Source organism: Nerophis lumbriciformis, linkage group LG10 (genome assembly GCF_033978685.3).
Source record: "Nerophis lumbriciformis linkage group LG10, RoL_Nlum_v2.1, whole genome shotgun sequence".
NCBI lineage: Eukaryota > Metazoa > Chordata > Actinopteri > Syngnathiformes > Syngnathidae > Nerophis > Nerophis lumbriciformis.
This window is the reverse complement of record NC_084557.2, coordinates 45012265-45036353: the sequence shown is the minus strand read 5'-3', so window position 1 is coordinate 45036353 and position 24089 is coordinate 45012265. Positions and strand designations below refer to the sequence as shown.

The window sequence follows — 24089 nt, the reverse complement described above, 5'->3', positions numbered from 1 at the left end:
ATATATATATATATATATATATATATATATATATATATATATATATATATATATAAGAAATAATTGACTTTCAGTGAATTCTAGCTATATATATATAGAAATACTTGAATTTCATCCATCCATCCATCCATCTTCTTCCGCTTATCCGAGGTCGGGTCGCGGGGGCAGCAGCTTAAGCAGAGAAGCCCAGACTTCCCTCTCCCCAGCCACTTCGTCCAGCTCCTCCCGGGGGATCCCGAGGCGTTCCCAGGCCAGCCGGGAGAGATAGTCTTCCCAGCGTGTCCTGGGTCTTCCCCGTGGCCTCCTACCGGTCGGACGTGCCCGAAACACCTTCCTAGGGAGGCGTTCGGGTGGCATCCTGACCAGATGCCCGAACCACCTCATCTGGCTCCTCTCGATGTGGAGGAGCAGCGGCTTTACTTTGAGCTCCTCCCGGATGACAGAGCTTCTCACCCTATCTCTAAGGGAGAGCCCCGCCACTCGGCGGAGGAAATTCATTTCGGCCGCTTGTACCCGTGATCTTGTCCTTTCGGTCATGACCCAAAGCTCATGACCATAGGTGAGGATGGGAACGTAGATCGACCGGTAAATTGAGAGCTTTGCCTTCCGGCTCAGCTCCTTCTTCACCACAACGGATCGATACAGCGTCCGCATTACTGAAGACGCCGCACCGATCCGCCTGTCGATCTCACCATCCACTCTTCCCTCACTCGTGCCCTTTGTCACCGATTCTGTTCATAACCTTTATGGACAGAATTTCTAGGCGCAGTCAGGGCGTTGAGGGGATCTGGTTTGGTGGCTGCAGGATTAGGTCACTGCTATTTGCAGATGATGTGGTCCTGATGGCTTCCTCCGGCCAAGATCTTCAGCTCTCACTGGATCGGTTCGCAGCCGAGTGTGAAGCGACTGGGATGGGAATCAGCACCTCCAAGTCCGAGTCCATGGTTCTCTCCCGGAAAAGGGTGGAGTGCCATCTCCGGGTTGGGGAGGAGATCTTGCCCCAAGTGGAGGAGTTCAAGTACCTCGGAGTCTTGTTCACTTGAATTTCAGTGTTCATTTATTTACACATATACACACACATAACACTCATCTACTCATTGTTGAGTTAAGGGTTGAATTGTCCATCCTTGTTCTATTCTCTGTCACTATCTTTCTAACCATGCTGAACACCCTCTCTGATGATGCATTGCTGTGTGGCACGCACAAAAGTGCTTTCATCAAATGCACTAGATGGCTGTATTGTCCTGTTTAAGAGTGTCACAACATTGCTGTTTACGGCAGATGAACTGCTTTACTGTAGACGTTCTTTATATTGTGGGAAAGCGGACTCAGGTCCGCATGGAGCTGGAGGGGGCGTGGCCTCCAGCTCCGCCTGAATTTCGGGAGATTTTCGGGAGAAAATTTGTCCCGGGAGGTTTTCGGGAGAGGCGCTGAATTTCGGGAGTCTCCCGGAAAATCCGGGAGGGTTGGCAAGTATTTTTCGGACTATAAGTCGCAGTTTTTTTCATAGTTCGACTTATACTCAGGAGCGACTTATCTGTGAAATGATTAACACATTAGCGTAAAATATCAAATAATATTATTTATCTCATTCACGTAAGAGACTAGACGTATAAGATTTCATGGGATTTAGCGATTAGGAGTGACAGATAGTTCGGTAAACCTATTTTTTTCATTTGGTTTCTTCCTTTTGGTCCGGTACCCTTCAGGACTGCACTGCTTTTTGGTGGACTTTTGGATCCGTCTCCGGGGAGCCTTTTGGCCATGGTCGTGTTTGCTCTCGACCACACTGGAGTCAGTCTTCCTGGACGGATTCTGGCTCATCCACGCGGACCAGACATTGGTAGTGGGCAGCTTAGGACGGAGTTGGCTTTCTTAGTTGCTTTGTTACCGTATTTTTCGGACTATAAGTCGCAGTTTTTTTCATAGTTTCATACTCAGGAGCGACTTATGTGTGAAATTATTAACACATTAGCGTAAAATATCAAATAATATTATTTATCTCATTCACGTAAGAGACTAGACGTATAAGATTTCATGGGATTTAGCGATTAGGAGTGACAGATTGTTTGGTAAACGTATAGCATGTTCTATATGTTATAATTATTTGAATGACTCTTACCATAATATGTTAGGTTAACATACGAGTTGGTTATTTATGCCTCATATAACGTACACTTATTCAGCCTGTTGTTCACTATTCTTTATTTATTTTAAATTGCCTTTCAAATGTCTATTCTTGGTGTTGGGTTTCATCAAATACATTTCCCCAAAAAATGTGACTTATATATGTTTTTTTCCTTCTTTATTATGCATTTTCGTCCGGTGAAACTTATACTCCGGAGCGACTTATAGTCCGAACAATGCGGTAGTCCACAGGTGTCAAATTCAAGGCCCAGGGGCCACATGTGCCCCGCTACGTCATTAAAAGTAGTCCCTCACCTCATTAATGTGGCCCACCATATCATTCAAAGTGGTCTGCCACATCGTTTAATGATCGTCCATCACATCATTTAATTTGGCCCACCATGTCATTGTTATTATTATTATTATTATTATAGAGGTTTATTTGAAATAGGAACAAATTAAAAAACATAGACATCTGAGACAGTTATCCAATGTATGCATCATAGTGTTTGTAGCCAAAGCTAATTTACAACACTTGCCCCCAACAACAACAACAACAGAGATCCAACATCATTAAAATAGGGAAATAAACAATAGAATAAGGCAAAGATGAGTTGATAATAATAATAGAAATAATTCAGACAAAGTGCAGACGAGATAAAAACCAATTACAAACCCCGTTTCCATATGAGTTGGGAAATTGTGTTAGATGTAAATATAAACGGAATACAATGATTTGCAAATCATTTTCAACCCATATTCAGTTGAATATGCTACAAAGACAACATATTTGATGTTCAAACTGATAAACTTTATTTTTATTTTTTGCAAATAATAATTAACTTAGAATTTCATGGCTGCAACACGTGCCAAAGTAGTTGGGAAAGGGCATGTTCACCACTGTGTTACATCACCTTTTCTTTTAACAACACTCAATAAACGATTGGGAACTGAGGAAACTAATTGTTGAAGCTTTGAAAGTGGAATTCTTTCCCATTTTTGTTTTTATGTAGAGCTTCAGTCGTATTTTACGCTTCATAATGCGCCACACATTTTCGATGGGAGACAGGTCTGGACTGCAGGCAGGCCAGGAGAGTACCTGCACTCTTTTTTTTACGAAGCCACGCTGTTGTAACACGTGCTGAATGTGCCTTGGCATTATCTTGCTGAAATAAGCAGGGGCGTCCATGAAAAAGACGGCGCTTAGATGGCAGCATATGTTGTTCCAAAACCTGTATGTACCTTTTAGCATTAATGGTGCCTTCACAGATGTGTAAAATACCCATGTCTTGGGCACTAATGCACCCCCATACCATCACAGATGCTGGATTTTGAACTTTGCGTCGATAACAGTCTGGATGGTTCGCTTCCCCTTTGGTCCAGATGACACAATGTCGAATATTTCCAAAAACAATTTGAAATGTGGACTCGTCAGACCACAGAACACTTTTCCACTTTGCATGAGTCCATCTTAGATGATCTCGGGCCCAGCGAAGCCGGCGGCGTTTCTGGGTGTTGTTGATAAATGGCTTTCGCTTTGCATCGTAGAGCTTTAACTTGCACTTACAGATGTAGCGACCAACTGTATTTAGTGACAGTGGTTTTCTGATGAGTTCCTGAGCCCATGTGGTGATATCCTTTAGAGATTGATGTCGGTTTTTGATACAGTGCCGTCTGAGGGATCGAAGGTCACGGTCATTCAATGTTGGTTTCCGGCCATGCCGCTTACGTGGAGTGATTTCTCCAGATTCTCTGAACCTTTTGATGATATTATGGACCGTAGATGTTGAAATCCCTAAATTTCTTGCAATTGCACTTTGAGAAACGTTGTTCTTAAACTGTTTGACTATTTGCTCACACAGTTGTGGACAAAGGGGTGTACCTCGCCCCATCCTTTCTTGTGAAAGACTGAGCATTTTTTGGGAAGCTGTTTTTATACCCAATCATGACACCCACCTGTTCCCAATTAGCCTGCACACCTGTGGGATGTTCCAAATAAGTGTTTGATGAGCATTCCTCAACTTTATCAGTATTTATTGCCACCTTTCCCAACTTCTTTGTCACGTGTTGCTGGCATCAAATTCTAAAGTTAATGATTATTTGCAAAAAAAAAAATCTTTATCAGTTTGAACATCAAATATGTTGTCTTTGTAGCATATTCAACTGAATATGGGTTGAAAATGATTTGCAAATCATTGTATTCCGTTTATATTTACATCTAACACAATATCCCAACTCATATGGAAACGGGGTTTGTAAAACAAACACCATGGGTGGATCTACACCTGACATCCACTGTAATGATACCAAGTACAGGAGCGTATCTAGTCGATACTGCTATGATTACAATTCATATTATGTTTGTTAACTCAGGAAAAACGTCCCTAGGCACATTAGGACTTTGAATATGACCAATGTATGATCCTGGAACTACTTGGTATCGGATCGATACCTAAATGTGTGGTATCATTCAAAACTAATGTAAAGTATCAAAGAAGAGAAGAATAAGTGATTATTATATTTGAACAGAAGTGTAGATAGAACATGTTAAGACAGAAAATAAGCAGATATTAACAGTAAATGAACAAGTAGATTAATAATCAATGTTTTACAGCTTGTCCCTCATAATGTGTACAAAATAATAGGTGTATAAATGACACAATATGTTACTGCATACGTCAGCAGACTAATTAGGAGCCTTTGTTTGTTTACTTACTACTAAAAGACAAGTTGAATTTTTTTTTGTTAAAATAAAGCCAATAATGCCATTATTTAGAAAAGTACAGAAAAGTACTAAAATACATTTTGGTACCGGTACCGGTACTAAAATATTGGTATTCGGACAACCCCAGCCCCTTTACTACCAAATAATGCCAATCGAATTTAAGCATGTTTTTGCGTATCTGTAAAGTGAGTGTGAATGTTGTCTTGTCTATGTGTGTTGGCCCTGTGATGAGGTGGCGACTTGTCCAGGGTGTACCCCGCCTTCCGCCCGAATGCGGCTGAGATAGGCTCAAGCACCCCCTGCGACCCCAAAAGGGACAAGCGGTAGAAAATGGATGGATGGATGTAAAGGTAGAATTTGTCTTCAACTTCTTACATTACTTCTTGTGCATCAGACCTGATGAAGAGTCAAGTGTAGCTTCAGCAAAAGCGTTTGAATAATGAGGAACATTGCAAGGGCTAAAAGAAGAGTGGAGTGAGAAGCTGATCCAGTTAGGGGCGGCGAGTGTTGCGTCCCCATCCATCATGGCGAGTCTTGGGTGGCTGTCAAAGTGCTGTGTCATTGCATCCATAATGCCTGTTGCCTCTCACCACACACACCATCAATCACACGCGCCCGCACGGAAGTGATCAGGTCTTTCAAAGTAAAAGTGAACAGGTCCATTTTTGCAAAGGTATCACAATGCGAACACGTTTTTTTTTCTTTCTTGCAAGTCTTTCAACGGTGCGTTTTGCTTCTCTTTGTCTGCCTGACATTTTAGCTACCATTGTGCTGAACGAGCTCAACTGGACCGAGTCGCTGGAGGATGTGTTCAAAAGAAACAGAGAGGATGACCCCACGCTTCTCTGGCAGGTGTTTGGCAGCGCGACCGGTCTGGCTCGCTATTATCCAGGTGAGCATGAAAGAAATATCAAATATCAAAAGGTGGGTACTATTTTTAGCATGTTCAGCAAGGATGGATATATATCCATCCATCCATCTTCTTCCGCTTATCCGAGGTCGGGTCGCGGGGGCAGCAGCCTAAGCAGGGAAGCCCAGACTTTCCTCTCCCCAGCCACTTCGTCCAGCTCTTCCCGGGGGATCCCGAGGCGTTCCCAGGCGAGCCGGGAGACATAGTCTTCCCAACGTGTCCTGGGTCTTCCCCGTGGCCTCCTACCGGTCGGACGTGCCCTAAACACATCCCTAGGGAGGCGTTCGGGTGGCATCCTGACCAGATGCCCGAACCACCTCATCTGGCTCCTCTCGATGTGGAGGAGCAGCGGCTTTACTTTGAGCTCCCTCCGGATGACAGAGCTTCTCACCCTATCTCTAAGGGAGAGCCCCGCCACCCGGCGGAGGAAACTCATTTCGGCCGCTTGTACCCGTGATCTTGTCCTTTCGGTCATAACCCAAAGCTCATGACCATAGGTGAGGATGGGAACATAGATCGACCGGTAAATTGAGAACTTTGCCTTCCGGCTCAGCTCCTTCTTCACCACAACGGATCGATACAGCGTCCGCATTACTGAAGATGCCACACTGATCCGCCTGTCGATCTCACGAACCACTCTTCCCTCACTCGTGAACAAGACTCCGAGGTACTTGAACTCCTCCACTTGGGGCAGGGTCTCCTCCCCAATCCGGAGATGGCACTCCACCCTTTTCCAGGAGAACCATAGACTCGGACCTGAAGGTGCTGATTCTCATCCCAGTCGCGTCACACTCGGCTGCGAACCAATCCAGTGAGAGCTGAAGATCGTGGCCAGATGAAGCCATCAGGACCACATCTTCTGCAAAAAGCGGAGACCTAATCCTGCAGCCACCAAACCGGATCCCCTCAACGCCCTGACTGCGCCTAGAAATTCTGTCCATACAAGTTATGAACAGAATCAGTGACCCTCACTGGAAACGTGTCCGACTTACTGCCGGCAAGGCGGACCAAGCTCTGACACTGATCGTACAGGGAGCGGACCGCAACAATCAGACAGTCCGATACCCCATACTCTCTGAGCACTCCCCACAGGACTTCCCGAGGGACACGGTCGAATGCCTTCTCCAAGTCCACAAAGCACATGTAGACTGGTTGGGCAAACTCCCATGCACCCTCAAGGACCCTCGCGAGAGTATAGAGCTGGTCCACAGTTCCACGATCAGGACGAAAACCGCACTGTTCCTCCTGAATCCGAGGTTCGACTATCCGGCGTAACCTCCTCTCCAGTACACCTGAATAGACCTTAGGCTGAGGAGTGTGATCCCACGATAGTTGGAACACACCCTCCGCTTCCCCTTCTTAAAGAGAGGAACCACCACCCCGGTCTGCCAATCCAGAGGTCCCGCCCCCGATGTCCAAACAATGTTGCAGAGTCTTGTCAACCAAGACAGCCCCACTGCATCCAGAGCCTTAAGGAACTCCGGGCGGATCTCATCCACCCCCGGGCCCTTGCCACCGAGGAACTTTTTAACTACCTCAGCAACCTCAGCCCCAGAAATAGGAGAGCCCACCACAGATTCCTCAGGAACTGCTTCCGCATGGGAAGACGTGTTGGTGGGATTAAGGAGGTCTTCGAAGTATGCCCCCCACCGATCCACAACATCCTCAGTCGAGGTCAGCAGAACACCATCCTCACCATACACGGTGTTCACAGTGCACTGCTTCCCATTCCTGAGGCGGCGGATGGTGGTCCAGAATCGCTTCGAAGCCATCCGGAAGTCGTTTTCCATGGCTTCCCCGAACTCCGTGACCGCTGTAGTCACACACCGCTTGGCGTGTCGGTATCTGTCCGCTGCCTCTGGAGTCCTATGAGCTAAAAGAACCCGATAGGACTCTTTCTTCAGCTTGATGGCATCCCTCACCGCCGGTGTCCACCAGCGGGTTCTAGCATTACCGCCACGACAGGCACCAACCACCTTGCGGCCACAGCTCCAATCAGCCACCTCGACAATAGAGGTGCGGAACATGGTCCACTTGGACTCAATGTCCAGCACCTCCCTCGTGGCATGTTCAAAGTTCTTCCGGGGGTGGGAATTGAAACTCTCTCTGACAGGAGACTCTGCTAGATGTTCCCAGCAGACCCTCAGAATGCGTTTGGGCCTGCCAGGTCAGTCCGGCATCTTCCCCCACCATCGCAGAACTGGTTCCAGAGCCCTTGCTGTGCGTCGAAGTGAATGGCAACAAACTCAGAGGTGCATAAATAGGAACTAAAGGAGTCCAAAACTAACAGAAAACACAAGTGACTCGAAAAACTTAGACTATGATCCGGGCAGCGGATCATAACAAATGCAGTCAATACTTTTGCATTATTTTCACATAACTGTGCACAGAAGCTTACCAGAAAATCACAATTCCTTGCTGTGATTTCAGAAGATTGCACAAAGGAAACCTTCTGCCATCTCTGCTCAAGCCGCAGAGTGTTTTCAATTCACGAGGCTTCACCCTGAGAGCTTTACGTGCAATATTCAGGAATCAGCCCTGTCTTTTGCTGTTGTTTTTCAAAACACTTAGCATGCGTGAAGAGCAGTCATATCTCCTGCCTGCTCTGCTTTCTGTCCTCACTAACAACACAGAAACTCATTTCCAAGCAATTAAATTCCGCCAGCGTCTGTCCGTCACTCCCACGAATTATATTCGCGATGGTATGAAATGAAATGTTGAGTGTTTTTGGAGAAAATCAATCCAACATGTGTATGATATCAGCCCGATCTTCTTGTTTTGGTCCGTGCTGAGGTGACCCTGGAAGATGTGTAGTGAAGGAAATAGCGATTAGTGGTTAATTGTCTAGCCCTGTGTGGGAAAGGTGTAATCAACACACTTTTCTGCCTTTTCCTCCTTCTCTAAAGCGTCTCCCTGGATGGATGCTCGCAAGACTCCCAGCAAAATTGACCTGTACGATGTACGCAGGAGACCTTGGTAAGACGAGCAAACACATCAGTACTTTCTACCAGGAAACAGCTCATTTGAGTATTTAGGGTTCTGCTTGTTGCTTCGAATGCGCAGGCGATGATTTTATACTGACACAACACCCGATACCAATATTGTATTATATCATGTATTTTGTGAGAGTCCAGTCCATAGTGGATCTAGCATAAAAGCGAGAGTCCAGTCCATAGTGGATCTAACATAATAGTGTGAGAGTCCAGTCCATAGTGGATCCAACATAATATTGTGAGAGTCCAGTCCATAGTGGATCTAACATAATAGTGAGAGTCCAGTTCATAGTGGATCTAGCATAATAGTGAGAGTCCAGTCCATAGTGGATTTAACATAATAGTGAGAGTCCAGTCCATAGTGGATCTAACATAATAGTGTGAGAGTCCAGTCCATAGTTGATCTAACATAATAGTGAGAGTCCAGTCCATAGTGGATTTAACATTATAGTGAGAGTCCAGTCCATAGTGGATCTAACATAATAGTGTGAGAGTCCAGTCCATAGTTGATCTAACATAACAGTGAGAGTCCAGTCCATAGTGGATTTAACATTATAGTGAGAGTCCAGTCCATAGTGGACCTAACATAATAGTGAGAGTCCAGTCCATAGTGGATCTACCATAATCGTGTGAGAGTCCAGTCCATAGGGGCGGCATGGCGTAGTGGGTAGAGCAACCGTGCCAGAAACCTGAGGGTTGCAGGTTCGCTCCCCGCCTCTTACCATCCAAAAATCGCTGCCGTTGTGTCCTTGGGCGGGACACTTCACCCTTTGCCCCCGGTGCCACTCACACCGGTGAATTGAATGATGAATGATAGGTGGTGGTCGGAGGGGCCGTTGGCGCAAATTGCAGCCACGCTTCCGTCAGTCTACCCCAGGGCAGCTGTGGCTATGAAAGTAGCTTACCACCACCAGGTGTGAACGAATGATGGGTTCTACATGTAAAGCGACTTTGGGTACTTAGAAAAGCGCTATATAAATCCCAGTTATTATTATAGTGGATCTAACATAATAGTGACAGTCCAGTCCATAGTGTATCTCACATAATAGTGTGAGAGTCCAGTCCATAGTGGATCTAACATAAGAGTGTGAGAATCCAGTCCATAGTGGATCTAACATAACAGCGTGAGAGTCCAGTCCATAGTGGATTTAACATAATAGTGAGAGTCCAGTCCATACTGGTTTTAACATAATAGTGAGAGTCCAGTCCAAAGTGGATCTAACATAATAGCGTGAGAGTCCAGTCCATAGTGGATCTAACATAATAGTGAGAGTCCAGTCCATAGTGGATCTAACATAATAAGTGTGAGAGTCCAGTCCATAGTGGATTTAACATAATAGTGAGAGTCCAGTCCATAGTGGATTTAACATAATAGTGTGAGAGTCCAGTCCATAGTGGATTTAACATAATAGTGAAAGTCCAGTCCATAGTGGATCTAACATAATAGCGAGAGTCCAGTCCATAGTGGATCTAACATAATAGTGTGAGAGTCCAGTCCATAGTGGATTTAACATAATAGTGTGAGAGTCCAGTCCATAGTGGATTTAACATAATAGTGTGAGAGTCCAGTCCATAGTGGATTTAACAAAATAGTGAGAGTCCAGTCCATAGTGGATCTAACATAATAGTGTGAGATTCCAGTCCATAGTGGATCTAACATAATAGTGTGAGAGTCCAGATCATGGTGGATCTAACATAATAGTGTGAGAGTCCAGTCCATAGTGGATTTAACATAATAGTGAGAGTCCAGTCCATAGTGGATCTAACATAATAGTGTGAGAGTCCAGTCCATAGTGGATTTAACATAATAGTGAGAGTCCAGTCCATAGTGGATCTAACATAATAGTGTGAGAGTCCAGTCCATAGTGGATCTAGCATAATAGTGAGAGTCCAGTCCATAGTAGATCTAACATAATAGTGTGAGAGTCCAGTCCATAGTGGATCTAACATAATAGTGTGCGAGTCCAGTCCATAGTTGATTTAACATAATAGTGAGAGTCCAGTCCATAGTGGATCTAACATAATAGTGTGAGAGTCCAGTCCATAGTGGATTTAACATAATAGTGTGAGAGTCCAGTCCATAGTGGATTTAACATAATAGTGAGAGTCCAGTCCATGGTGGTTTTAACATAATAGTGTGAGAGTCCAGTCCATAGTGGATTTAACATAATAGTGAGAGTCCAGTCCATAGTGGATCTAACATAATAGTGCGAGAGTCCAGTCCATAGTGGATTTAACATAATAGTGAGAGTCCAGTCCATAGTGGATCTAACATAATAGTGTGAGAGTCCAGTCCATAGTGGATCTAGCATAATAGTGAGAGTCCAGTCCATAGTAGATCTAACATAATAGTGTGAGAGTCCAGTCCATAGTGGATCTAACATAATAGTGTGCGAGTCCAGTCCATAGTTGATTTAACATAATAGTGAGAGTCCAGTCCATAGTGGATCTAACATAATAGTGTGAGAGTCCAGTCCATAGTGGATTTAACATAATAGTGTGAGAGTCCAGTCCATAGTGGATTTAACATAATAGTGAGAGTCCAGTCCATGGTGGTTTTAACATAATAGTGTGAGAGTCCAGTCCATAGTGGATTTAACATAATAGTGAGAGTCCAGTCCATAGTGGATCTAACATAATAGTGTGAGAGTCCAGTCCATAGTGGATTTAACATAATAGTGAGAGTCCAGTCCATAGTGGATCTAACATAATAGTGTGAGAGTCCAGTCCATAGTGGATCTAGCATAATAGTGAGAGTCCAGTCCATAGTAGATCTAACATAATAGTGTGAGAGTCCAGTCCATAGTGGATCTAACATAATAGTGTGCGAGTCCAGTCCATAGTTGATTTAACATAATAGTGAGAGTCCAGTCCATAGTGGATCTAACATAATAGTGTGAGAGTCCAGTCCATAGTGGATTTAACATAATAGTGAGAGTCCAGTCCATAGTGGATCTAACATAATAGTGTGAGAGTCCAGTCCATAGTGGATCTAGCATAATAGTGAGAGTCCAGTCCATAGTAGATCTAACATAATAGTGTGAGAGTCCAGTCCATAGTGGATCTAACATAATATTGTGAGAGTCCAGTCCATAGTGGATCTATTATACAGTATTCTACAGCATTATTCACATGTGAATAATATAAATACAGTCTATTATACATTTAAGTACAGTCAAAAAGCAACATATGCTTTATACAGCCTGATGGCTGTCGGTATGAAGGAGGCAAAACAGTGGCCGCGGAACAGGTACGTTCTTGATAAATCACACTACCAGCACTCAAAGACTATATTTGCGTCTCCTTCTCCTAGTATTGTGGGTGTTGTGATAACCCTCACGTTGAGACGGACATGCTCTCTATTTTTGCTCCTTTAAGAGATGCACAATCGCAGTCGATCAGCTTTTCATGCACTATCAAGTTTGCACGTGCTTTAATAGAGGCAAGCTTTTAGTAGGTCAGTCCCTCGGTCTTTCTGAGGCAGTATTGAACTATTCAGCTGCTAATGAATAGTCGCGATAAAGACATGTGTCGTGTGACTCGCCAGTATCAGTTATAGTAAGCCGCCTGTTAACATTTTTGCAAGACAAATGTCGGCGTAGTTGAGTTGTGGTAATTATTCTAGGAGACAATGCACCCAATTATTGTTCGGGGGCAGGGTGTAGCGTATTTTTTCGGACCATAGGGCGCACCGGATTATAAGGCGCACTGCCGATGGGCGGGTCTAGTCAGGTTTTTTTTTCACACAAAAGGCGCACCGGATTATAAGGCGCATTAAAGAAATCATATTATGATTTTTTTCTAAATGTTAAATATTTCCTTGTGGTCTACAAACCCCGTTTCCATATGAGTTGGGAAATTGTGTTAGATGTAAATATAAACGGAATACAATGATTTGCAAATCATTTTCAACCCATATTCAGTTGAATATGCTACAAAGACAACATATTTGATGTTCAAACTGATAAACATTTTTTTTTTTTGCAAATAATCATTAACTTTAGAATTTGATGCCAGCAACACGTGACAAAGAAGTTGGGAAAGGTGGCAATAAATACTGATAAAGTTGAGGAATGCTCATCAAACACTTATTTGGAACATCCCACAGGTGAAAAGGCTAATTGGGAACAGGTGGGTGCCATGATTGGGTATAAAAGTAGATTCCATGAAAGGCTCAGTCATTCACAAAAAAGGATGGGGCGAGGGTCACCACTTTGTCAACAAATGCGTGAGCAAATTGTTGAACAGTTTAAGAAAAACCTTTCTCAACCAGCTATTGCAAGGAATTTAGGGATTTCACCATCTGCGGTCCGTAATATCATCAAAGGGTTCAGAGAATCTGGAGAAATCACTGCACGTAAGCAGCTAAGCCCGTGACCTTCGATCCCTCAGGCTGTACTGCATCAACAAGCGACATCAGTGTGTAAAGGATATCACCATATGGGCTCAGGAACACTTCAGAAACCCACTGTCAGTAACTACAGTTGGTCGCTACATCTGTAAGTGCAAGTTAAAACTCTCCTATGCAAGGCGAAAACCGTTTATCAACAACACCCAGAAACGCCGTCGGCTTCGCTGGGCCTGAGCTCATCTAAGATGGACTGATACAAAGTGGAAAAGTGTTCTGTGGTCTGACGAGTCCACATTTCAAATTGTTTTTGGAAACTGTGGACGTCGTGTCCTCCGGACCAAAGAGGAAAAGAACCATCCGGATTGTTATAGGCGCAAAGTGGAAAAGCCAGCATGTGTGATGGTATGGGGGTGTATTAGTGCCCAAGACATGGGTAACTTACACATCTGTGAAGGCGCCATTAATGCTGAAAGGTACATACAGGTTTTGGAGCAACATATGTTGCCATCCAAGCAACGTTGCCATGGACGCCCCTGCTTATTTCAGCAAGACAATGCCAAGCCACGTGTTACATCAACATGGCTTCATAGTAAAAGAGTGCGGGTACTAGACTGGCCTGCCTGTAGTCCAGACCTGTCTCCCATTGAAAATGTGTGGCGCATTATGAAGCCTAAAATAGCACAACGGAGACCCCCGGACTGTTGAACAACTTAAGCTGTACATCAAGCAAGAATGGGAAAGAATTCCACCTGAGAAGCTTCAAAAATGTGTCTCCTCAGTTCCCAAACGTTTACTGAGTGTTGTTAAAAGGAAAGGCCATGTAACACAGTGGTGAACATGCCCTTTCCCAACTACTTTGGCACGTGTTGCAGCCATGAAATTCTAAGTTAATTATTATTTGCTATAAAAAAATAAAGTTTATGAGCTTGAACATCAAATATGTTGTCTTTGTAGTGCATTCAATTGAATATGGGTTGACAAGGATTTGCAAATCATTGTATTCCGTTTATATTTACATCTAACACAATTTCCCAACTCATATGGAAACGGGGTTTGTACATAACATGTGATGGTGGTTCTTTGCTCAAAATGTTGCATACAATATGTTATGCATAGTCTTTTCAGGATGCGCCGTTTTGTGGGCGCTCTTATTTACGTGCCTCCACTTCGACGGCGTCTTCTCCCCATCATCTTTGTTGTACCTGTGTAGCGTGCAAGGACGGGAGTGGAAGAAGTGTCAAAAGATGGAGCTAACTGTTTTAATGACATTCACACTTTACTTCAATCAATAACGGAGCAGCATCTCCTCATCCGTGGCTCACTAGTGCAACAACCGTCCGACCGGAACTCTCTAATAACTAAAGTTCCTTGGGTGAATACGGTAATGTAAACTCACAATACCGGTATATTTTAACGCTTCCATAGTGAGATATAAGTAAGAATTTTACACTACTTTATATTAGAAATGGCAACAGCGGAGGATGAATGTCACATAACAAGAAGGTAGTGAAAAAGAAGAAGATTATGACTACGGAGTGGTCACGGACTACAATGGCGGACTTCCGCAAATTTTCAGGACTTATGCAGATCCCAAATACACATCAGCAGGTACGAGAAAGTAAGAAAAGTTGGTGTTGCATAATATTTTGAAACAAAACGCCAGATAACATGTCTGCTAATGGGTGCCTATTTTGCAGTCCTTATACACACACCATAGTAATACTTGTATATCTGACTACGGTAGTTGTAATGGGCCGACAATCCATCAAGCGGTGTGGCTTCAAAGTCATACTAAAACATTTTGACACAAAATCAAATAAAAAAATAAGCACATAGCAATTTTCGACACGACACGGACACGACAGAGAAAACAGTTTTCGTCATCATTGTTCAAATATTGTAACGTCTGTCGAGATGCGTTGAGGACATGAATTCCATCCATCACTTTACTGAGCAAAACTCTTTATTGTCGGGCCATAAACACATCACCAAAACATTAGTAAAAAAATTATATCTAGCAAAAGTGGTCATTTTCTGCAGTACAAACCAGACCAAAAGCAACTTTGTTATATCAACAGCAGTCGCTCGCTCTTTCTCACTTGCACCAACACATTAGCCAGTGATGCGTTTACAGCCACGCAAAAAGTCGGACAACTCCAACACCACACATAAAGTGTCATTCCAGGTCGTTACACTATGATTTACTAATCAAATGTGTGCTTATTCTAGTGTCACTTATTAGGAATCTTAATTTATAAATATTAATCATGAAATGCTGTTAGTATATTAAATAAATACTAATAAAAATATATTTTTTACAAACAGGAAGTTGCAGGAATGTACACATGATCCCCTGCTTACATCTCATTGTGCAACATGTGAATGTTTTAATGGGAACTAAATGCAATGTCTGAAAGGGGTACAAATTATTTCCAAAGCAGGACCTCCACCCAGACAAACAATACAAGTACACAGTTCATGAAAAACAATATTTTTTGTTATTGTCATTGTAAGTGGGCCTAAACACTTATATTAGAAATGGAAATGACTGCTGTCATTTGATTATAATAATAAGAGAATGTTGTCTGTCTATCTGTGTTGGCCCTGCGATGAGATGGGGACTTGTCCAGGGTGTACGCCGCCTTCCGCCCGAATGCAGCTGAGATAGGCTCCAGCACCCCTCCGCGACTCCGAAAGGGACAAGCGGTAGAAAATGGATGGATGGATGGAGATTGAACTTGTTATTTAGTCAGGTTTGGGGCAGGTGTGCTGCTGGTGTAGCCACAGTGTGCACGTCACCAAATAAAATTGCTTCGAGGTCGGTAAGCACAACCACAATTATTCTGTACATTAGTTAAAGTTAAAGTTAAAGTACCAATGATTGTCACACACACACTAGGTGTGGTGAAATGACCCTTGGCATTTGACCCATCACCCTTGATCACCCCCTGGGAGGTGAGGGGAGCAGTGGGCAGCAGCGCCCGGGAATAATTTTTGGTGATTTAACCCCCAATTCCAACCCTTGATGCTGAGTGCCAAACAGGTAGGCAATGGGTCTTATTTTTATAGTCTTTGGTATGACTCGGCCGGGGTTTGAACTCATGACCTACCCAGCTCAGGGCGGACACTCTAACCACTCGGCCACTGTCGATTTTTGAGAAAATTAAAGGATTTTAAGTGCGCCTTATAGTCCGAAAAATACGGAATATTGCAAAAACGATATTTAGTTTTCACTTCTAATGATTTTTCTCCTTTGTAAGTAGAAACTTTGAAAGGATCATTATTAAAGTAATATTTACTCTAGAAAGTGACATTAATTCATTGTGTGTGTGTGTGTGTGTGCAGGTACATCCAAGGCGCAGCTTCTCCCAAAGACATGCTGATCCTGGTGGACGCGTGAGTGAACCTCATCTTTTCATCGATCCCTCTACTTCTGATTTCCCCTGATTGTAACATATTTCATATCTTGAAATATGGAGGTCTGCGTCTGAGTCCCATCACTCTTATGTGACAGGACGAGAATGAAGCACGCTTACTTGGGGCGGTATGGCCTGGTTGGTAGAGTGGCCGTGCCAGCAACTTGAGGGTTCTAGGTTCGATCCCCGCTTCCGCCATCCTAGTCACTGCCGTTGTGTCCTTGGGCAAGACACTTTACCCACCTGCTCCCAGTGCCACCCACACTGGTTTAAATGTAACTTAGATATTGGGGTTCACTATGTAAAGCGCTTTGAGTCACTAGAGAAAAGCGCTATATAAATATAATTGCAATGTCACACATAAGAGATATGTGTAGACTGCACTATGATGGCAGTCACACATAAGAGATATGTGTAGACTGCACTATGATGGCAGTCACACTTAAGAGATACGTGTAGACTGCAAAATGATGGCAGTCACACATAAGAGCTATGTGTAAACTGCACTATGATGGCAGTCACACATAAGAGATACTTGTAGACTGCACTATGATGGCAGTCACACATAAGAGAAATGTGTAGACTGCACTATGATGGCAGTCACACATAAGAGATATGTGTAGACTGCAATATGATGGCAGTCACACATAATACATATATGTGTAGACTGCACTATGATGGAAGTCACACATAAGAGATATGTTTAGACTGCACTATGATGGCAGTCACACATAAGAGATATATGTAAACTGCAATATGATGGCAATAACACATAAGATATATGTGTAGACTGCACTATGATGGCAGTCACACATAAGAGATACATGTAGTCTGCACTATGATGGCAGTCACACATAAGAGATATGTGTAGACTGCACTATGATGGCAGTCACACATAAGAGATACGTCTAGACTGCACTATGATGGCAGTCACACATAAGAGATATGTGTAAACTGCAATATGATGGCAGTCACACATAAGATATATGTGTAGACTGCACTATGATGCAGTCACACATAAGAGATACGTATAGGCTGCAATATGATGGCAGTCACACATAAGAGATACGTGTAGACTGCAATATGATGGTAGTCACACATAAGGGATACGTGTCTACTGCAATATGATGGCAGTCACACATAAGAGATATGTGTAGACTGCAATATGATGGCAGTCACACATAAGAGATATGTGTAGACTGCACTATGATGGCAGTCACACATAAGAGATACGTGTACACTGCAATATGATGGCAGTCACACATAAGAGATATGTGTAGACTGCATGATGATGGCAGTCACACATAAGAGATACGTGTCTACTGCAATATGATGGCAGTCACAAATAAGAGATATGTGTAGACTGCAATATGATGGTAGTCACACATAAGAGATATGTGTAGACTGCACTATGATGGCAGTCACACATAAGAGATATGTGTAGACTGCAATATGATGGTAGTCAAACATAAGAGATATGTGTAGACTGCACTATGATGGCAGTCACACATAAGAGATATGTGTAGACTGCAATATGATGGCAGTCACACATATATATATGTAGACTGCACTATGATGGCAGTCACACATAAGAGATATGCATAGACTGCACTATGATGGCAGTCACACAAGATATATGTGTAGACTGCACTATGATGGCATTCACACATAAGAGATATGTGTAGACTGCACTATGATGGCAGTCACACATAAGAGATATGTGTAGACTGCAATATGATGGTAGTCACACATAAGAGATATGTGTAGACTGCACTATGATGGCAGTCACACATACGAGATATGTGTAGACTGCAATATGATGGCAGTCACACATAATATATATATGTAGACTGCACTATGATGGCAGTCCCACATAAAATATATGTGTAGACTGCACTATGATGGCAGTCACACATAAGAGATATGCGTAGACTGCACTATGATGCAGTCACACATAAGATATATGTGTAGACTGCACTATGATGGCAGTCACACATAAGAGATATGTGTAGACTGCAATATGATGGCAGTCACACATAATACATATATGTGTAGACTGCACTATGATGGAAGTCACACATAAGAGATATGTTTAGACTGCACTATGATGGCAGTCACACATAAGAGATATGTGTAAACTGCAATATGATGGCAATAACACATAAGATATATGTGTAGACTGCACTATGATGGCAGTCACACATAAGAGATACATGTAGTCTGCACTATGATGGCAGTCACACATAAGAGATATGTGTAGACTGCACTATGATGGCAGTCACACATAAGAGATACGTCTAGACTGCACTATGATGGCAGTCACACATAAGAGATATGTGTAAACTGCAATATGATGGCAGTCACACATAAGATATATGTGTAGACTGCACTATGATGCAGTCACACATAAGAGATACGTGTAGGCTGTAATATGATGGCCGTCACACATAAGAGATACGTTTAGACTGCAATATGATGGTAGTCACACATAAGAGATATGTGTAAACTGCACTATGATGGCAGTCACACATAAGAGATACGTTTCGACTGCAATATGATGGCAGTCACACATAAGAGATATGTGTAGACTGCACTATGATGGCAGTCACGCATAAGAGATATGTGTCGACTGCATGATGATGGCAGTCACACATAAGAGATACGTGTAAACTGCAATATGATGGCAGTCACACATAAGAGATATGTGTCTACTGCAATATGATGGCAGTCACACATAAGGGATACGTGTCTACTGCAATATGATGGCAGTCACACATAAGAGATATGTGTAGACTGCAATATGATGGCAGTCACACATAAGAGATATGTGTAGACTGCAATATGATGGCAGTCACACATAAGAGATATGTGTAGACTGCACTATGATGGCAGTCACACATAAGAGATACGTGTACACTGCAATATGATGGCAGTCACACATAAAAGATATGTGTAGACTGCATGATGATGGCAGTCACACATAAGAGATAAGTGTCTACTGCAATATGATGGCAGTCACACATAAGAGATAAATGTATACTGCACTATGATGGCAGTCACACATAAGAGCTATGTGTAGACTGCACTATGATGGCAGTCACACATAAGAGATACGTGTAGACTGCAATATGATGGCAGTCACACATAAGAGATACGTGTCTACTGCAATATGATGGCAGTCACACATAAGAGATATGCGTAGACTGCACTATGATGGCAGTCACACATAAGAGATATGTGTAAACTGCAATATGATGGCAGTCACACATGAGATATATGTGTAGACTGCACTATGATGGCAGTCACACATAAGAGATATGTGTAGACTGCACTATGATGGCAATCACACATAAAAGAAATGTGTAGACTGTACTATGATGGCAGTCACACATAAGATATTTGTGTAGACTACACTATGATGGCAGTCACACATAAGAGATATGTGTAGACTGCACTATGATGGCAGTCACACATAAGAGATACGTGTAGACTGCACTATGATGGCAGTCACATATAAGAGATACGTGTAGACTGCAATATGATGGCAGTCACACATAAGAGATACGTGTAGACTGCAATATGATGACAATCACACATAAGAGATATGCGTAGACTGCACTATGATGGCAGTCACACATAGGAGATATGTGTAGACTGCAATATGATGGCAGTCACACATACGATATATGTGTAGACTGCACTATGATGGAAGTCACACATAAGAGATACGTTTCGACTGCAATATGTTGGTAGTCACACATAAGAGATATGTGTAGACTGCATGATGATGGCAGTCACACATAAGAGATACGTGTAGACTGCAATATAATGGCAGCCACACATAAGAGATATGTGTAGACTGCACTATGATGGCAGTCACACATAAGAGATACGTTTCGACTGCAATATGTTGGTAGTCACACATAAGAGATATGTGTAGACTGCACTATGATGGCAGTCACACATAAGAGATACGTGTAGACTGCAATATGATGGCAACCACACATAAGAGATATGTGTAGACTGCACTATGATGGCAGTCACACATAAGAGATACGTCTAGACTGCACTATGATGGCAGTCACACATAAGAGATACGTGTAGACTGCACTATGATGGCAGTCACACATAAGAGATACGTGTAGACTGCACTATGATGGCAGTCACACATAAGAGATACGTGAACACTGCAATATGATGGCAGTCACACATAAGAGATAATGTGTAGACTGCATGATGATGGCAGTCACACATAAGAGATACGTGTCTACTGCAATATGATGGCAGTCACACATAAGAGATATGTGTAAACTGCACTATGATGGCAGTCACACATAATAGATACTTGTAGACTGCACTATGATGGCAGTCACACATAAGAGATATGTGTAGACTGCACTATGATGGCAGTCACACAAAAGAGATATGTGTAGACTGCAATATGATGGCAGTCACACATAATACATATATGTGTAGACTGCACTATGATGGAAGTCACACATAAGAGATATGTTTAGACTGCACTATGATGGCAGTCACACATAAGAGATATATGTAAACTGCAATATGATGGCAATAACACATAAGATATATGTGTAGACTGCACTATGATGGCAGTCACACATAAGAGATACATGTAGTCTGCACTATGATGGCAGTCACACATAAGAGATATGTGTAGACTGCACTATGATGGCAGTCACACATAAAAGATACGTCTAGACTGCACTATGATGGCAGTCACACATAAGAGATATGTGTAAACTGCAATATGATGGCAGTCACACATAAGATATATGTGTAGACTGCACTATGATGCAGTCACACATAAGAGATACGTATAGGCTGCAATATGATGGCAGTCACACATAAGAGATACGTGTAGACTGCAATATGATGGTAGTCACACATAAGGGATACGTGTCTACTGCAATATGATGGCAGTCACACATAAGAGATATGTGTAGACTGCAATATGATGGCAGTCACACATAAGAGATATGTGTAGACTGCACTATGATGGCAGTCACACATAAGAGATACGTGTACACTGCAATATGATGGCAGTCACACATAAGAGATATGTGTAGACTGCATGATGATGGCAGTCACACATAAGAGATACGTGTCTACTGCAATATGATGGCAGTCACACATAAGAGATATGTGTAGACTGCAATATGATGGTAGTCACACATAAGAGATATGTGTAGACTGCACTATGATGGCAGTCACACATAAGAGATATGTGTAGACTGCAATATGATGGTAGTCAAACATAAGAGATATGTGTAGACTGCACTATGATGGCAGTCACACATAAGAGATATGTGTAGACTGCAATATGATGGCAGTCACACATATATATATGTAGACTGCACTATGATGGCAGTCACACATAAGAGATATGCATAGACTGCACTATGATGGCAGTCACACAAGATATATGTGTAGACTGCACTATGATGGCATTCACACATAAGAGATATGTGTAGACTGCACTATGATGGCAGTCACACATAAGAGATATGTGTAGACTGCAATATGATGGTAGTCACACATAAGAGATATGTGTAGACTGCACTATGATGGCAGTCACACATACGAGATATGTGTAGACTGCAATATGATGGCAGTCACACATAATATATATATGTAGACTGCACTATGATGGCAGTCCCACATAAGATATATGTGTAGACTGCACTATGATGGCAGTCACACATAAGAGATATGCGTAGACTGCACTATGATGCAGTCACACATAAGATATATGTGTAGACTGCACTATGATGGCAGTCACACATAAGAGATATGTGTAGACTGCAATATGATGGCAGTCACACATAATACATATATGTGTAGACTGCACTATGATGGAAGTCACACATAAGAGATATGTTTAGACTGCACTATGATGGCAGTCACACATAAGAGATATGTGTAAACTGCAATATGATGGCAATAACACATAAGATATATGTGTAGACTGCACTATGATGGCAGTCACACATAAGAGATACATGTAGTCTGCACTATGATGGCAGTCACACATAAGAGATATGTGTAGACTGCACTATGATGGCCGTCACACATAAGAGATACGTCTAGACTGCACTATGATGGCAGTCACACATAAGAGATATGTGTAAACTGCAATATGATGGCAGTCACACATAAGATATATGTGTAGACTGCACTATGATGCAGTCACACATAAGAGATACGTGTAGGCTGTAGTATGATGGCCGTCACACATAAGAGATACGTGTAGACTGCAATATGATGGTAGTCACACATAAGAGATATGTGTAAACTGCACTATGATGGCAGTCACACATAAGAGATACGTTTCGACTGCAATATGATGGCAGTCACACATAAGAGATATGTGTAGACTGCACTATGACGGCAGTCACACATAAGAGATATGTGTCGACTGCATGATGATGGCAGTCACACATAAGAGATACGTGTAAACTGCAATATGATGGCAGTCACACATAAGAGATATGTGTCTACTGCAATATGATGGCAGTCACACATAAGGGATACGTGTCTACTGCAATATGATGGCAGTCACACATAAGAGATATGTGTAGACTGCAATATGATGGCAGTCACACATAAGAGATATGTGTAGACTGCACTATGATGGCAGTCACACATAAGAGATACGTGTACACTGCAATATGATGGCAGTCACACATAAAAGATATGTGTAGACTGCATGATGATGGCAGTCACACATAAGAGATAAGTGTCTACTGCAATATGATGGCAGTCACACATAAGAGATACATGTATACTGCACTATGATGGCAGTCACACATAAGAGCTATGTGTAGACTGCACTATGATGGCAGTCACACATAAGAGATACGTGTAGACTGCAATATGATGGCAGTCACACATAAGAGATACGTGTCTACTGCAATATGATGGCAGTCACACATAAGAGATATGCGTAGACTGCACTATGATGGCAGTCACACATAAGAGATATGTGTAAACTGCAATATGATGGCAGTCACACATGAGATATATGTGTAGACTGCACTATGATGGCAGTCACACATAAGAGATATGTGTAGACTGCACTATGATGGCAATCACACATAAAAGATATGTGTAGACTGTACTATGATGGCAGTCACACATAAGATATTTGTGTAGACTACACTATGATGGCAGTCACACATAAGAGATATGTGTAGACTGCACTATGATGGCAGTCACACATAAGAGATACGTGTAGACTGCACTATGATGGCAGTCACATATAAGAGATACGTGTAGACTGCAATATGATGGCAGTCACACATAAGAGATACGTGTAGACTGCAATATGATGACAATCACACATAAGAGATATGCGTAGACTGCACTATGATGGCAGTCACACATAGGAGATATGTGTAGACTGCAATATGATGGCAGTCACACATACGATATATGTGTAGACTGCACTATGATGGAAGTCACACATAAGAGATACGTTTCGACTGCAATATGTTGGTAGTCACACATAAGAGATATGTGTAGACTGCATGATGATGGCAGTCAC

General features: G+C 42.6%; 1 protein-coding gene across 2 annotated transcripts in view; it reads left to right on the top strand.

Moving 5' to 3' along the window:
• LOC133612285 (voltage-dependent calcium channel subunit alpha-2/delta-1) overlaps positions 1 to 24089 on the top strand; it is a 412014-nt gene that overhangs the window by 177238 nt on the left and 210687 nt on the right. For both annotated transcript variants that reach the window (XM_061969551.2, XM_061969550.1), the window contains exons 7-9: positions 5613 to 5744; positions 8669 to 8738; positions 16452 to 16502. In XM_061969551.2, the coding sequence (XP_061825535.2) occupies positions 5613 to 5744; positions 8669 to 8738; positions 16452 to 16502 (253 nt within the window). The remainder of the gene's footprint in view (positions 1 to 5612; positions 5745 to 8668; positions 8739 to 16451; positions 16503 to 24089) is intronic.